Raw genomic sequence first — 16532 nt, 5'->3', positions numbered from 1 at the left:
TTTGTTCGGTTAAGTTAAACGAACGAACACGAACAAGCCTCCGTTCGTGTTCGTTCGGTTCGTTTACAGCCCTAGTTACATCAGTGTAGATGCTCTTAAAGAAGTTACAGGATGTTTTTAATTTGTAAAAAATTGTGTAAAAATTATGGCCGTATGAGAGTCTACGGGGTCGTTTACCTAAATGCTTACCAATAGGAGTCAACACTATAATTTATTTTGATGCGTAAGATTTTAGTACATCAAAACATATCAAATTAAACAATTTACTGGGTGCGCATTTACCTGGGTAAGAGTCGTCATCCTCACTTACCGGATAAGACTCTCCATAATCTTACCCCGATAAGATTCTTGACCCTTCTCATGTTCATTCAATGAGAAAATTTATGCATTAAACACTTACTAAGTAAGTGTTTAGTAAACGGTTCCTAAGACTAAGCCTTATTAGTAAATTTGAATGTGTTATAATCGTTACAAAGTATTATAATAAATATATTGAGTTAATACATTTATAAAATATTTTAATAATGAAATATATAGTAAAAAAATTTAAATAAAAAATAGTTATAAAGTTAGTGTAATATCTTTTATTTTATTTTTTCATTTTTAATGTTATATTGTAGTGTAAACTGCAAATTTGGTCCTCTTGTTTATCAAAAATAGCACTTTTTATTTCTACAGTTTTAAAATTACAAAATAATCATTATAATTTGCAAAAACGTTCAGATTTGGTCCCTCCTTCAATCTCTCTAACGGCCGTTAAAATTTAAAACATTTTGCCAAATGAGGGGCATTTTTGTTGTTTTATTATTTTGTATTTTACCCAATTAAAAACCACATTCACCCATAACATAAAATCGATTTTGATTAGGTAGAAGAAGAAAAAACCAATAAAAAAAGAAAAAGAAAATGCCTCTGTTTTAGCAAAACTTTTTAACGGTCGTTGTGCAAAAGGACCAAATCTAAACGTACCACAACAACCATAGTTTACTCTATTTTTTATTAAAAAAATTATAAAATATTATATTAGAAATGTTTGTAAAATTGAGGATAGACCCAATAGGAAGCGGGTAGAGGTTAAATCAACCCTTATAAATTTGGTCGTTGTTGTTTTTTGAAATTAATGGATAGGGTCGTTGTTGTTTGTAGTTTATGATGTTTGTCTCTATCGCACTTTATATCTACAATCCAATAATTATAAGCTTAAAAATACATTATAAAAAAATAAATAGTTTCACTACATCAGATTGTCAATTGGATCAAACTCAAAGGTTAAAAATATTACATAAATACTAAATTACATATTTTTATATGGTTTAATAAATCAAAACTGTAAATCATACAATGCCGTATAATACAATTCAAGGGACGTTTATTAAATACTTATCCCGGTAAGTGTAGATCGGGTAACTTTCCTCACTTGATGCGCATGGCAAGGGCTGAAAATTTTACCCGGTAAGAGCGATGATAGGGATAGAGAGTCTTACCCGGTAAGTGATGGTGAGAACTCTTACTCGGGTAAGCGCTTACCAGGTAAATTGTTGCATACGATACCGTTTTAATATATTACAATCTTATCTAATAAAATAAATTATAATGTTGACTCTTATCAATAAGCACCTACCGAATAAGTATTTAAGTAAATGTTCCCTTTATAAAATATAAATCGCAGCATAAAAATTTTAAACCATATATTCACAATATGATGTGAACGATTTATGCGGTTTGGAAAAATTTAGTAAATTTGACGAGAGGCCAGCAAAGAAGCGGGAGGAGGTTGAATCAGCCCTTGATCCATCACAAGGCGACACGTGTGAATTCTTATCACACTCGTCCACGGCGCTTTTCACACGTTTGCGTGCCTTCACACTCCGTTATCATTACCAAATTCTCAGTAACCTCTATTTTTAATTTTGAACCCTCTATTTTCATTTTTCCTACTTTTGCCCCCTTCACCAACGCATCTTGTAAAACCAAACAAATGTCCCACCACAAGCTCACCTTTTTCAAAAATGGCCTTACAATGTTAAGAGGATATTTGATTCATACCAAATGAAAATAAGAGTGAATGAAAATAGGAATAAATTTTTTATTTGAATTTTCATTTTTTTTTTCAGATTAATCTGGAATGAAAATTTAGACTTCTGGGTCTGGGGAATGAGCTCATTATATTATACTAGAAGGATACGCGTGCAATAAGAGCGAGATAAATCTCTATTTTAATGTTTAGTTTTTATTATTTGTCTTTGTCGATATAATATGATTTTATATGGTTTTGAGAAAGCGATAATGTTTTTATTGTTGAATTAAATATAAATTTGAAGATAACATACAAAAATTAAAAATAAAATCGATATTAGTATTAAATTAACTATTTAATAGTTTTCGTTTTTTTGGTGTAACATCTTTAATTTCAATCTTTTATTATAATTTAATTTAAGTCTAATAACAAAGTAATTTATTTTTGGTTTAATAATATATTTTCTATTAAAGATAATAACTAAACATTCGGTTAGAAACTCAATGATTATCATAATTATATTTTAGATTTTATATATTTAAAAGAATATGTTTGTCTTGTATTTGATTATGTTTATCTGCAGTTAGTTACACAAATTTAAAAATGAAACTTTAATAAGTTGTACTTATGCAAAATCACTTGTAATCTTGAATTTTTTTAAGTAATATGCATCAATAAACAATATTTCATGCATAAAAATGGTTTTTAAGAGTTTTTGTCAAATGTTTTATAATATAGTATAGATAATATCAAACAATTTCCTCTATTTTTATTTCATTGATTAATACTTAATACTTCTAACCAAACACCCCCTAACTTCTGAACTAACTCTAATTTGATACGGATTAATCGTTTTTCTTTCTTATTTATTAGTAATTAATTGCTAATTGTTTGAACATCAAAATAACCATCCATTGACTAGTAATTTTTGAAAGATTTAATCTAAAAAAGAATATATAAAAACATTAGAGCATGTTCTCGAGTTTTTACTTCAGTATATCGAGTGCGAATTTGGATTATTCATGTAAATCAAATACTGTGAAATATTACTTCCAGAAAGTGTTCCATACAGGATCCATATTTCTACTCGAGACTTTTGTTTTAATTAATACATCATTCAGATCGAGTTTTCTAACTTGATGATATCAGATACTATTGATATGAAAATGTTGCATAAATAGAACAAACATGAAATATAGCCCAGCAATTCAATTTTCTAATTAAGTGAATTTTGTGTTTGGGAGAGTGATCATGCAAATACATAAAACCCAACACCAAAAGTTACTGGTTTTTACTGATGCGCTTTTTATTCTGTTGATAATTTAAATTTATACAATGTTTATTTTTGTATTATCGTAGAAACACCTATTTGGGAGAAATTTAAAGGGTACATGGAGGTTTTCTGTATATTACTAAAAATACGTAAACTTATGTTGCTATAGGAGGTGTTTCAGGTGACAAGTTCAAGTTTAGGCCCGTCTTTGTGGCACAAATGACCAGTAATTAGGGATACTTATGAGTTGGCTTGATTGGGTTGAATATATTTGAACAATCCATACTTCTTAAATTTTAAGTATATTACATTCAACTACTCTTTTTAATTTGCACATATATATATATAGATATATGTATGTATGTATGTATGTATGTATGTATGTATGTATGTATGTATGTATGTATGTATGTATGTATGTATGTATGTATGTATGTATGTATGNTATGTATGTATGTATGTATGTATGTATGTATGTATGTATGTATGTATGTATGTATGTATGTATGTATGTATGTATGTATGTATGTATGTATACTATATTATAAAGCATTTGACAAAAAACTCTTAAAAACCACTTTTTATGCGTAAAGTACTGTTTATTAATGCATATTATTTAAAACTCAAGATTGCAAGTAGATTGTGCGTAAGTACTGTTTGGTTGGCCGGGTTGGTGGGTTTTTTAGCACCCCTACCAGTAAATTGTACTATCTCAAATACCAAATACATCCAATGTGATAACTTTTCTGACATCCATATTTAGTGAAACTTGTGAACTTCTTATAAACATTAAGTTATAAATTACTGATATTTTTCACAATATTCCAAGTTTATTTTGAGATTTTTAGGTTAATCATATGCTTTAAATTTAAGTCGTTACAAACTATATTAAAGCAATAGCTCTTCAGAGTACATCAAGTTTGTTAGTTATTCATGATAGAACACCGAATATAAGAACCATCAACTTAGAAACATTATATCTAGTATTCGGTTAAAAACAAACAGTTATTTGTGTAAAACTGAACACATACTATTAAACTTGACTTAATTTTTTTACTTGAGATTTCAGATTACTCAAAATGGCATGTTATTGTAAAGTACAGTTTTCTCTATGTTTTTACAAAATCAATTTACAAAGAGAAACAAAAAATTAATTAATTTAAAAAATATAAGCGTTGACGGTCCGTTTCAAATCGAAATAATTTGGTTGATTTGATAATTATATAATGAATTGGTCGATTTGAAATTTTCAAAAGAAATCAATTATTACGTGCTTGAAACAAAAATCGATAATTTCAACAAAAGCAAACCATACAAATCATAGATGCCTAATTGTCAGTGCATGAAAAATACAAATGTTTGAATTCTTTAGTCTTCAGTTAAAATTTGGGTCAAATTGGCAGGCTGACTGAACCTATTAATAGGATAATTTTAGTTTCTAAAACCATTTTTAATGAAAGGTTCTTAAAAAAAATGCAGTTCTTAATCTGATGAGCTAATAATGACATGGCAAAAAATAAAATAAAATGATATTTTATATATGTATTATTGTTGTTGAAATATCAGTTTATTTATAAAATTTAAGGTAAGAACCAAGATTCTTGTACAAAAACTCCAGAAATATACATGTCTTATAAAAACTATTTCTAATGATGATTCTTATCTACCAGTGCACTTATTATTTATAAAAACCTTCCATTAAAGATACTCTAATAACCCAAACTCGCTAGGTTAGCTAACGTTTTACGATCTAAACCGACAAAATCAAATACATCATTAGCTTATTTTTGAAGTTAATCACAAAAAGAAATAAAATGATAATAGTAAAGGGGGGACTTTTGCCATTTTGGCATACTACAAGGGCATGGATGAATATATATTTCTGCAGCTTTTTATCCTTCTTCCTCCGATCTATCCTCGAAATCAACGCATCCTCAAGTTTTTTACCTGCAGCTTCGCTGACTTCTTCCATTTCAATCGCTCCATTTCGCACAAATTTCGAGGTCGATCTCTTCCTCTTTTTCCCATTTTCATCAATCATTTGATCATCGATGGCGTTCATTTGTTGATCAGCTTTAGTTTTGTTGAAATTGATCTGATTGGCGTGGATTGTTTTATGGTTACAGGCGTTCGTGTGAATCCCTCTTTTGATCGGATCGAAATTGATTTGTTTCGTTTCGTCTGAATTTCTGATGATCGTCCAAGTTTGAGATTGTATGTTTTTTGTTATCAGGTTATCAATTTCTATATCGGTTCACCGAATCGAGGTGAATCAGTAATCTGGTTTTGGGTTGGAATTTGTTTGGTGATCGGTGGTAAGGAATTGAGTTTTTTGAGATCGAGATAGATCGGGCAGCAGACGGGGATTTGAGACGGAGATCGTGGAAGGAATATGAGATTGCCGATGGTTGATTGCCGTAGCTTGATTGAATTTTGCCGAGCTTTCGAACAACACAAGAATATGACGCCGACGAATAGCAACAATCACTCCCGGAACAATAAGAAGTTCAATAACGCTTCCAATTCTGTTAATCCCTTATCGCACCCTTTTTGCGACCGATCCCCATTCGCTGCCCTGGATATTCTTATGCTGATTCTGGTGCTTGGAGCACTTGGATTTTTAATCATACCGTATATCAATATTATATATCGTGAAGCCATTGAGATTCTCCCGTTAGTTTGTGACGTTATCCAAGAAGTAATCTCGGATGCCCCAATCGCATATGTCGTTGGAGTAGTCGCGGCGTTCAGTGGAGTGATCGCTACCATCGCTGCTTGGGAAATACTTGAAGTAAAATCAAGGAAATGTGGAAAACCTAATTGTAAAGGACTGCGTAAAGCTGTTGAATTCGATATCCAGCTGGAGTCGGAAGAGTGTGTTAAGTATCTGTCCTCAGGAGGAACAGCGGATAACGATGTGAAGCCATTGGAATTAGGGCAGGATCACAAGGAGCTGGAGGCAGAATTGAAGAAGATGGCACCAGTTAATGGCCGGACTGTTCTTATTTTCCGAGCACCATGTGGATGTCCAGCTGGTAGATTGGAGGTTTGGGGGTCTAAGAGAATCCGTAGAATCAAGAAATGAGTATGTTACATGTCTCTTTAGATAGAATAAATATGAGCTGATGTTACTATTCAGAACTCCTCTTCGACTTATATACACAATAACGGAACCCCAGCTGTTTCAGTAATCACTATTACTTATCAAGTTAGATGAAAATCAAAGAAACATTTGATGTTATATCCATTATCACACACTTTGACAAGATTTACCTGAATCTTTAACTTCAATTTCCTATATACTTATTTAATGTTTATGTCACTAGTGTGTTATGTGCGGTTGTGATATGGTAATTGGCTTGTGTTTATTCTTTACTACTACTCTGCATTTGCCTGTTGTGGTCATGTGGCCATGTATATTGAGTTTGGGTTGCCTATGAAGGGCTTCCTTACATGGGTTGTTAAATTCAATATAGGATGCTGGATATATAGTTATCCATTCAATTTGTCTTCTTTGGTTTCATGTTGTTGGGTCTCTTTGATCTCATACTAGGATATACGCTTGGTTTTGACCATCACCCAGCAAGTGTATGTGGATTCAAGCTCATTGGTATCCTTCCTTTCTGGATTCACAGTCTCCATCCAATAACTAGAAAGAGATTCAATAATAGAAGTTTCAGGTTCTTGAAGGATCAGGGGGCATGTGTCAATGGAGTCCCCTAGAAAATTTGAATCACATGTTAGCCGAGTGCCCTAGGAAGTTTGAGCTACATGGTAAATGACTAACCGAGTGCCGTAGAATCTGCTAGTCATATGTCAGCCTAGTGCCCTAGAAAGCTTGAGATATACAATGGGGGTAAGGGTCTTAGTTTTCTAGTCGGAGAGCTTTGCTTTTTTTGAATCTTATCATTCGATTTGATTCATGAAGCGTTATTAATCCCAGTAGCAAATGGGAACCATGTGTCTAGTTGGCCATTCTATTGGCTATTCATCTTTGTGTCTGTATGGTAACAAGTAACATGTCCAGGTGAACAACAATAGATGATCTATGGTAAGAGGTGAGTAGATAATGACAGATATGCTATGGTAACATTATCATTAGAATAATGATAGGGGACCTATGAATATGATAACAAGTCGGAGTGAATAATTATAGGGGATCAGCTGTGATAGATTTTAGTAAATAATGATAGGCCATCTACAAGTATACCATAGGTGCTGGCTACAGAGTTGATGTTAATCTGGCTGAATGGGTACCCTTACTTGCTTTCTTTAGGATGGTTTAGGATAGAAATCAACCACTATAAGATATATGTTGGTTATATGGGAGAAAATGAAGACAACTAAATAGAAAATGTAAAAAAATTATATATATAAAAAGAAGTAAGGATTCCCATGAGTGGTTAATTAATGTGCCGAAGTAGAGAAGAATTGTGATTGTACAGTATTTACAGAAAGAAGATGTATGGTTGGTAAGAATTAGGAAGATTGATGTTATGAGCGTGTGTGTGTGTGTGTGAGTGTAAGTGTAAGTAAGAGATTGTTGTTGATGGGAATGCACAGGTTTGTGATGTTATTTTGAATATCTGAGGCTGAGTTGGAATTGAAGTACAGGTTACAACCAGTTGATGGATGGGTATGTGATCAAGTGTTAGAAATGAGTGGAATTATGATGGATATTTTGTATAATTACTGGGGGTTGTTTCTGAGATCTGCTTAATTCCTTCACAGAATTCCCATCTTATTCTTGATCTGCTTGCATTTGTATGACATCTGGATGTTGCTTCTTGTTGGTTAATGAATAGCTATTAGATTTTGGAACCAAAATATGTTTTATTGAACCTACTAACACAAGTTATAAAAAAATAATATTAATAACTGATACGACATTTTATTTAAATATCATTCTAAAACACTTGTTGAAACGTTTAAAAACGTCTTATAAACCTATTATTACATTTTTAGATAGAACGTTTTATAGTATGGCTTATAAACTTAAGTTTTATGAATTATTTCATTTGTCAAATTTTATGTAACTACTAACCCGCTAACCCAACCCCACCCGCCTCAACCCGCAAGGGTTGGGTTGAAAATTTTTCAAATCGCCATAATTAGGTTGGGTTGAAAATTTTCCAAATCGCCATAATTAGGTTGGGTTGTAAAATGTTGTAAGCCGCCTAACCCAACTTTTGTACACCCGTAATGGTTAGATTAAGTAAGTTACATGATGTCAAACCATATAATTTGAGAATTTCGGCACTACATTCAATCAAGACGGTTTGACTGGCTAGATCAGACCTCGAACACTCGGTTTGAGTTTGTAAATTTGCAGCTATTCTAAAGAACTTTTAAAACAAGGTAAGTCGAAGTTATCAGAATGTTTGATTTGATATGTAGCCATTTGCAAAACCAAACTTGATGGATCATGACCAATCCACGACAATCTTATAATGACCGTTCAGGTGTAAACATGTAAATTCAGTGAGAAAACCAAACATAGATGAAACTTTTTAACACCTTTTTCCCCATAATATTTATATTTTAAGTATTTTTATATTTTTTCAATTACATATTCAAAAAAGAAAGATTTTAATCATGTTAATTATATTGTTTTCATCCAATTTTATTAGAGTTGCCTAGTATAAATTACAAATGCAAAATTAAATATCTATTATATTAATGAATTTGATTTGTTTGTTTCAATTTTTTTTATCTCGAACGATCTTGTTATAAAAACAAGTGTTAATTTGTTAACAAAACCATAATACCCGATTGAGCGCTACTGTGTTCTCTAACCACCATGTACCCTTGGCCGAGAAACGAGTTGGATGGTTATGAGTCGTAAGGCGAAGGTCGTAGGCGTGACACGGTATCAAATGAAGAGGGAATCAAAAAGGTGTTTGGATGTACGTTTTCAAAATAATTATCGTGATTTTAAGAATCAGGATAAGATAATCATTTGATTAAACTTGTGTATAAGTGAGACCGAATTTCATCTGGATGCTACTGAAATGTACAGTATTACAACAAACAGTAAAAAAAATTGGTTCAAAATATTCATCATTGTGACTTTAAAAATTATGATCAGATTATCATACGATTGAACTTACATATATGTGAGACCGGTTGCATTTTTGGATTGAATTTTTATATCAAGAAAGCTAATCAAATAGTTATGCATGATCATGGTGGTAACTAGTAACCTAATGATTGCAAATTTATGAATTAGGGTTCTAAAACCTACTTTATTACTGAATCACAAAACGTTAAAGAATGGTGTTGTATGTGGGATGAATCATCAAGCATGTGCCATGAATAAACTAATTCTAAATCCTCCATCTTCATGGCTTTCATTTACTATCACATCGCTTTCATCTCATCACTCCACACACAGATTTCTTACCTCCCAATCAAATCTGGGAGTTCTCGTCTCCGATTTCCGTTCCAGAAGCAATCCATCGCATTGATTTCCTTTGGATCGAAGAGAAAATGGATCAGATGAATACTGATCAGAGTCTGCAACAAGTGGGTGTGAAGAGGCCGAGAACTAAGATCGTCTGCACTCTCGGACCGGCTTCCAGATCCGTTCCCATGGTCGAGAAGCTGTTGAAGGCAGGCATGAACGTAGCTCGCTTCAATTTCTCACATGGATCTTTTGAGTACCATCAGGAAACCCTTGATAATCTCCGGACAGCCATGGATAACACCGGTATCCTTTGTGCAGTCATGCTCGACACCAAAGTATGTCTTCTCGCTTCTCTACTACTCAATCGATTACCTATCTGTAATAATCTACTACATCTCTATGTGTTCATGCGTATGATAATAGATCTAATTGGTCAACTATTACCATAAATTTCGTGTATGATCAACTATGCCATTGCTTCAGTTTCTTAATTTTGACTTTGGTGGTCAAACCGATTACTTCTGTCATGTGTTTAACACAAATTTAGGGTTCATACGAAGTTCAAACTAGTCCCCGATTTTACGGGAAATCAATTGTAGTTCGTTAGGATCTCATCTAAGAAGTAGAACCGACTTGTTATTGGTCATGGCTATACAAGTGGTGCCATTAGGCCATTTCATCAAGCTATCGTTGGTTTTATCATCAATCTCTTAGATCATCAAATCCTTCTGCTTTTATGAGATTTGAGTTCCTTAACCATAACCGAAAACCTATGCAATTGGTGTCAATATCTTGCAACCATGAATCAATTACCAAAGAACAGAAACCAACCATTAAGCGTCTGTTTTCTGGTAAGCGTTTACCGCCTAAGAGCTTTCTCCTTCACTTTCCCGGCAAGATTATGGTTTTTACTATGCCTCTTACAGGGAAAGATTTTTTGTCCTTGTCATATTCATCCGTTAAGGCAAGTGACACCTGATAACATCTGGTGAACGGCCCCCTAAATAATCGACGGTCTAATATATGCTTTAGGTGACAGGTAGCGACTGTTTTCATTTATTGATCCATCAAAATAGAACGCAGATCACATCCATGTTCGGCTATCTATGAACTGTTCCTACCTGCATTCATATGCTTGTAAGCAATATGTTGAAACCTTCATTCGTTTGGGAAAAAAAAAACCAGATTTGTCTTTAAATCAATCATGGTTTGATCGGTGTTTATCTAGAACATCTAAATTACGTTAATGAAGTACAATAGTTATGACATGGATCTACATTTGAATACACAAACAACATTAAGATTTGATATGGTTTTCTATAAAATTTATTGGAAAATTGCACGAATTTTCTCTGATTCACACAAAAATCATTTGTTGGACAATTGACCAAGTGAATAACTTTTGAACCTCTTTTAGTTGGAACAGATCTGTTCATATCTTTTGTGGTGTTTGCAGGGTCCAGAGATTAGAACTGGTTTTCTGAAAGATGGCAAACCCATCCAACTGAAGCAGGGCGTAGAAATCACCATCTCTACAGATTACGACATTAAAGGCGACGACAAGATGATTTGCATGAGCTACAAAAAGTTGGCGCACGATGTAAAACCAGGGAGCGTGATCCTGTGTGCAGATGGCACCATTTCATTCACTGTTCTTTCTTGTGACACTGAAAAGGGCTTGGTTCGTTGTCGTTGTGAGAACACCGCAGTTCTTGGTGAGCGAAAGAATGTCAATCTCCCGGGAGTGATCGTCGACCTACCAACTTTGACGGAGAAAGACAAAGAAGATATACTGAAATGGGGTGTTCCTAATAAGATCGACATGATTGCCCTGTCTTTCGTTCGCAAAGGTTCGGATCTGATTGAGGTTCGAAAGTTGTTGGGCGACCACGCAAAGAACATCCTTCTTATGTCAAAGGTACGCTCATATTTTAATGACTTACATCAGCTTTTCATTTATTCATTCAATTGAAGCAAACATTAAAAGGCATGATATGTGACCATCTTTTCTAGGTTGAGAATCAAGAAGGGGTTGCAAACTTTGATGACATCCTAGCCAACTCCGACGCGTTTATGGTGGCGCGAGGTGACTTAGGAATGGAGATTCCTATCGAAAAGATTTTCTTGGCACAAAAGGTGATGATCTACAAGTGCAACCTACAAGGAAAACCCGTGGTCACCGCGACTCAGATGTTGGAGTCGATGATCAAATCTCCAAGGCCAACTCGAGCTGAAGCCACAGACGTTGCCAATGCTGTTCTAGATGGCACAGACTGTGTCATGCTTAGTGGCGAAACGGCTGCTGGAGCTTACCCAGAAGTAGCGGTTCGAACCATGGCCAAAATTTGCATTGAAGCAGAGAACACAATTGATTACGCGGATGTTTTCAAGAGGATCGCTGCAAACGCACCTGTACCCATGAGCCCACTCGAAAGCCTGGCCTCTGCTGCGGTCCGAACCGCAAACTCATCCAGAGCAACCCTTATTTTGGTTCTAACCAGAGGAGGGAGCACCGCAAAACTGGTGGCTAAATACAGGCCTGGCATGCCAATACTATCGGTGGTGGTTCCTGAAATCAAGACCGATTCTTTCGACTGGTCTTGCAGCGATGAAACTCCAGCTCGGCATAGTCTTATCTTTCGGGGTTTGGTTCCGGTTTTATCTGGGGGATCCGCTAGAGCTTCGCACGCAGAATCGACCGAAGAAGCGCTGGATTTTGCATTGCAGCATGCCAAAGGTAAAGGACTCTGCAAGGTGGGTGATGCCGTTGTGGCTCTACACCGCGTCGGAGCCGCATCCATCATCAAGATCGTGAACGTCAAGTAACTCGTATCAACCTGGTTCTTGTGTTCATGTTCTTTCTCGAGCTTCGTTACAATTCGTTCCCTGTACTTTTTGCCCGTTTGTCTGTCGGCATGTATCATTTCAGTAAACTATTATCAATGGTCGTACCATCGATAAACTGAATTCCCCATAAGTTAATGTATTCAACATTACGTTACACCCGACTGTTCGATTATTGTGCTCGATTCTTTTTACTGCCCGACATCCAAAGACATCGTTTTTTTAAGTATTTATATACGACAAATGTAACAAATAAACCCTCCTCACCTTTGGTGAGGTTTGAACCCTTGACCTCCTAGGAGGCCAAAGGCTATGATACCGCTAGGACAAAGGTCCTTTGATTCAATAAGTACCTTACCGTAATCGGTATTCTAGCATGTTCAATTTTACGTGACGTTGTCCAAAGATACAATGCGAAAACACAGAGGTATTAGTGAAATCTGCCAAAATATTCAATCGTCTACGAACAAGAAACTTTCTTTTGTACTCGAACAACGTGTGTCCATTTAGGTGAGTCGTTGGCGAGTCAACTCCGTACGCAACAACGATTTATAAAGTCGTTAGATCAAGAAACGCACAAGATCATTTATACGATACATACAAGCAGACATGAAAGGCTATATATATGTTTCTGTCGATATTACACTTATTAGTAACCGATATATGTACACACTCTGTAACAAAGCAAAAGCCACGAAAACAAACATAAGGGGGGCTTACTCGTTCAGTTTAGTGATTATAGTCTTCCGGACGGGTCTCATGAGATCGTGGCGAAGAACCCGAACCCGAACCCGAACCCGACATCGATGTCGATGTTGTCGAGCTCCCGATTTGGGGACCCGTGGTTGACGATAATAAGCTACTAAAAGGCCAAGGGAGAGAAACGGAAAACCTCCTCGTGTTTCTCCCATCGGCATCTTCGCTATTCCTGGCATTCTCTGGTTCACCAATACCACCGGTTAAACTAACCGCGGACCTTTCTCGTTCTTGGTTGAGCTTCGATTGATCAGAAGGCAGCTCGTACCTGCAAACAGGACACGAGCTATGAAGCTCTAGCCATGGGAAGATACATTTGCTATGAAACCGGTGTTTACAAGGCATTTCTTTAGCTTCGATCCCAACCTCGAAATCATCCAAACAAACGGAACATTGAACAGAAGGTTCATCGATTGTAACAGTCGGCATTGCCTCGATGGCCTCTTTTTGTGCGGGTGGGGTGCCGTATCTATTAGGGTCATTCTCGGCTAAATGCTGCAGCAGTAGTTCTAATCCAGGACCCGTGAAATAATCGCCTAAGGAACCAATCGGGTGGGTCTGTGACGGATTTCCGCCATCGCCACCGCCTCCTTGAACTATGATGGTCTGATTATAAGGATTGATTAGAATAACACGATCCCGGTTGCGGTTACTGTTCGCTCCATTCTCCGTACTGGTTTCAGATTCGGATACCATCCCGGCTCGAACACCTTGAAGGAGCTGGAGAATGGGGGCGGAGCTCCTCCTCCGCCGCCTCCTGATCGACTCAAGTTCACGGTCCAACTCAGATTCTCCTCCGCCCCGGTGATGCTGAAAGTGGTGGCGGCGGAAGCGTTCGGTGGAATCATCGCGGTTTTCTTCCTCCTCCTCCTCCTCAAACTCAACCCGAGTAAATCTCCGGCGACGGTGAGGGTTGCTCATCATGCCAAGCAAGATCGGAGCCCACAACGAGAGTGCACGGTCAGGATCAGGATCAGGATCGGTATCACTTTCATGGAGGCGATGACGGTGGTTGTGGTGGTGATCGCTTCTTACGCTTTCCATTTCCTCCACAAATTCACCATTACAAGACGAACACTTGATCGCTTCGACCTCCAAAATGGGGATAACTGGCCGGTTACATTCATAGCACCAGTATCTTGTAGATTCTCTATCTTCCTCCATATCTCACTTCAAATCAAGCTCTGTTAAATGAATCATGAACAATTTTATAAATCAAGATCAACAATTAGGGTTTGTTAATTTAAAACCCTAGAAATCTTCATCTTAAACCATTGAAAACCACCCTTGATTTGAGAAGTAATTTGAAAAAAGAAAACACAAACAAACACAGATCTAAAAGGTGAATTTCATGGTGAACGATGATTTTCATTTTCCATTTACATGGGCATATATAGATACAGATAGAGATAAGTGTGTACATACATGTTTTCTAAGTTCCTGTGTATAGAAATGATGTGGGTTCTAATGGAAGACTTATGGATGGATAGAGGAGAGATCAGGATCAGCATCAATCATCATCATCGTCAAATCATCCATAGGAAGGAGTTTCTGAGAAAGTGGGCAACTGACAACGAAAACCGCGTCTTCTTTCAATTTCCTCCCAAAATTAAATACAGAGAAACCTATCGTTGTTGAATGGTTTATACATAGAATTACTAAGCGGTTAAAATGATTTAAGAGGCTTTTTATTATATAGTATAAAATAAAATATAATTATTTGGTAATTATTTATAATGAAATTAGAGTTTTTAATAATTAAAGGAAATTGATGATACAAAATCATTCAGAGAGTTTTAGAATTATTAAGAGGTAGATTTTTTTTTGTCAAACAAGATTCACCTCTTAACAATTCAAAGGTTGCTTCTTAATAGAACTATTAAGAGGTAAACAAACAACTCTTACTCAACTTAGAGTGAATTATATTATTTGATCCCACATGTCTGGTAATTTTACGGTTTCCGTCCCTCGAATTTGTAAAATACACTCTTAGTCTAAATATTGTGTTTTAGAATCCAAACTGGCTCCTTCCACAGACGCTGTTAGAATTGGATCCGTTAAATCAGTCATGTCCCTGCTGTGAGAGGCATTTTTGTCTTTTTACCATCATTCTTCCTTCCATCTTCTTTATCGACAATTGAAAACTAGGGATTCTTACTCTTAAATTCATTATTCAGATAACTAGAATCCGGATCAAAAGTAGTTTCTAATTCACAACAAAGGGTGCAATATTCTGCTATTTTGCCTAGCAGCACGACGCATTCATACTCACTCCATAGTCTATACCTCAACCACTTAAGAACATTCATATCCACCACTGCCACTGTCTTTTGATTATACACCACCCACCACCGTTAAGACCAATCATCCTCAACCATAATCAAACACAAATCCAAATACAATATTATAAGTCTAAATGTAACACAAATCTAGTCACAAACACAAATAATATTTTATAAGCAAGAACAATGGATTTCTCAACAATATGAACAAAAAATCCATTAATGTCTGCAACGCACATGGTCGTCCTAGGATTAGTTAGCTCGAATAATGATATTTGTGATAAATCAAAACAGTAAAATCCTAAACTAGATCTCTAAAATCAAAACCCTAAAATCAAAACCCAAACTAATTTACACGAACATTTGGATCCATATTTCAACTTCAAACCCTAAACATATTTGGATTTCGACTTCAAAATCCTAAGTAAATCTGGACTTCGGTTTTGTGATTTCGTTTATGTTGACAAACCTAGATTTGGGCTTCAAGTTCTATCAACGTTTGAGTAAGAGAAGTTGGGAAGGACATCATCGTCTTCAAACACATATGAAAGAAGGGTATTGACCGAGTTTCACGCCACCATCGTCTTCAAAAAACATAGAGATGATTCTTGTGGTGGAGTTCATCACTGTCGATCGATAGAGAGGACAAAAACCTTTCAACAGATCTGGAACGGGTTTTGCCGGAGAAACAGTGTTGGGAGAAGGAAAGTTCGTCAGACGAGGAGAGGTTCACAAGGTTCGTTGAAGAAATGATATTATGTCGATCATTGGGAAAGAGGAGAAGATCGGTGTTTGGGATTGCTTATTTAAAACATATTTTTTTTTGTAAAAGTTCTTATCAACTTATGTGGTGGTAAATCAAAGTTTTATAAAAAGTGTTTGAATTAGCTTATGGCGGTACCATACCGGATAAAAATTGATAAGATACCATTTTTTTCATCCAAACACGAAAAA

General features: G+C 35.6%; 3 protein-coding genes across 4 annotated transcripts; 2 read left to right on the top strand and 1 right to left on the bottom strand.

Moving 5' to 3' along the window:
• The first annotated feature begins 5203 nt into the window (after nt 1-5203).
• LOC112520355 (uncharacterized protein At5g19025-like) lies at nt 5204-6531 on the top strand. Of its 2 annotated transcripts, none has more exons than XM_025128711.1 (2): nt 5204-5293; nt 5524-6531. In XM_025128711.1, the coding sequence occupies exon 2, from the start codon at nt 5683-5685 to the stop codon at nt 6373-6375; it is 693 nt and encodes a 230-aa protein (XP_024984479.1). In that variant the 5' UTR covers nt 5204-5293; nt 5524-5682; the 3' UTR covers nt 6376-6531. The 2 variants fall into 2 exon arrangements, with proteins under 2 accessions (XP_024984479.1, XP_024984478.1); XM_025128710.1 differs by having other exon boundaries at nt 5212-5293; nt 5417-6531.
• A 3111-nt stretch (nt 6532-9642) lies between these two features.
• On the top strand, nt 9643-12702 carry LOC112520354 (pyruvate kinase, cytosolic isozyme-like). Its single transcript, XM_025128709.1, has 3 exons — nt 9643-10031; nt 11153-11614; nt 11710-12702. Exons 1-3 carry the CDS (start codon nt 9780-9782, stop codon nt 12520-12522), a joined length of 1527 nt encoding a protein of 508 aa, XP_024984477.1. The 5' UTR covers nt 9643-9779; the 3' UTR covers nt 12523-12702.
• A 374-nt stretch (nt 12703-13076) lies between these two features.
• LOC112519725 (E3 ubiquitin-protein ligase SIRP1-like) lies at nt 13077-14879 on the bottom strand. The gene is made up of 2 exons (XM_025127965.1): nt 14722-14879; nt 13077-14480 (listed from the first exon to the last, which is right to left on the bottom strand). The coding sequence occupies exon 2, from the start codon at nt 14458-14460 to the stop codon at nt 13270-13272; it is 1191 nt and encodes a 396-aa protein (XP_024983733.1). The 5' UTR covers nt 14461-14480; nt 14722-14879; the 3' UTR covers nt 13077-13269.
• Nucleotides 14880-16532: the final 1653 nt, after the last annotated feature.

This window comes from Cynara cardunculus (assembly GCF_001531365.2).
Source record: "Cynara cardunculus var. scolymus isolate 2C chromosome LG 10, CcrdV1, whole genome shotgun sequence".
Taxonomy (NCBI): domain Eukaryota; kingdom Viridiplantae; phylum Streptophyta; class Magnoliopsida; order Asterales; family Asteraceae; genus Cynara; species Cynara cardunculus.
Note: the sequence above shows the minus strand (reverse complement) of the source record. Positions and strands in the feature narration are given on the sequence as shown.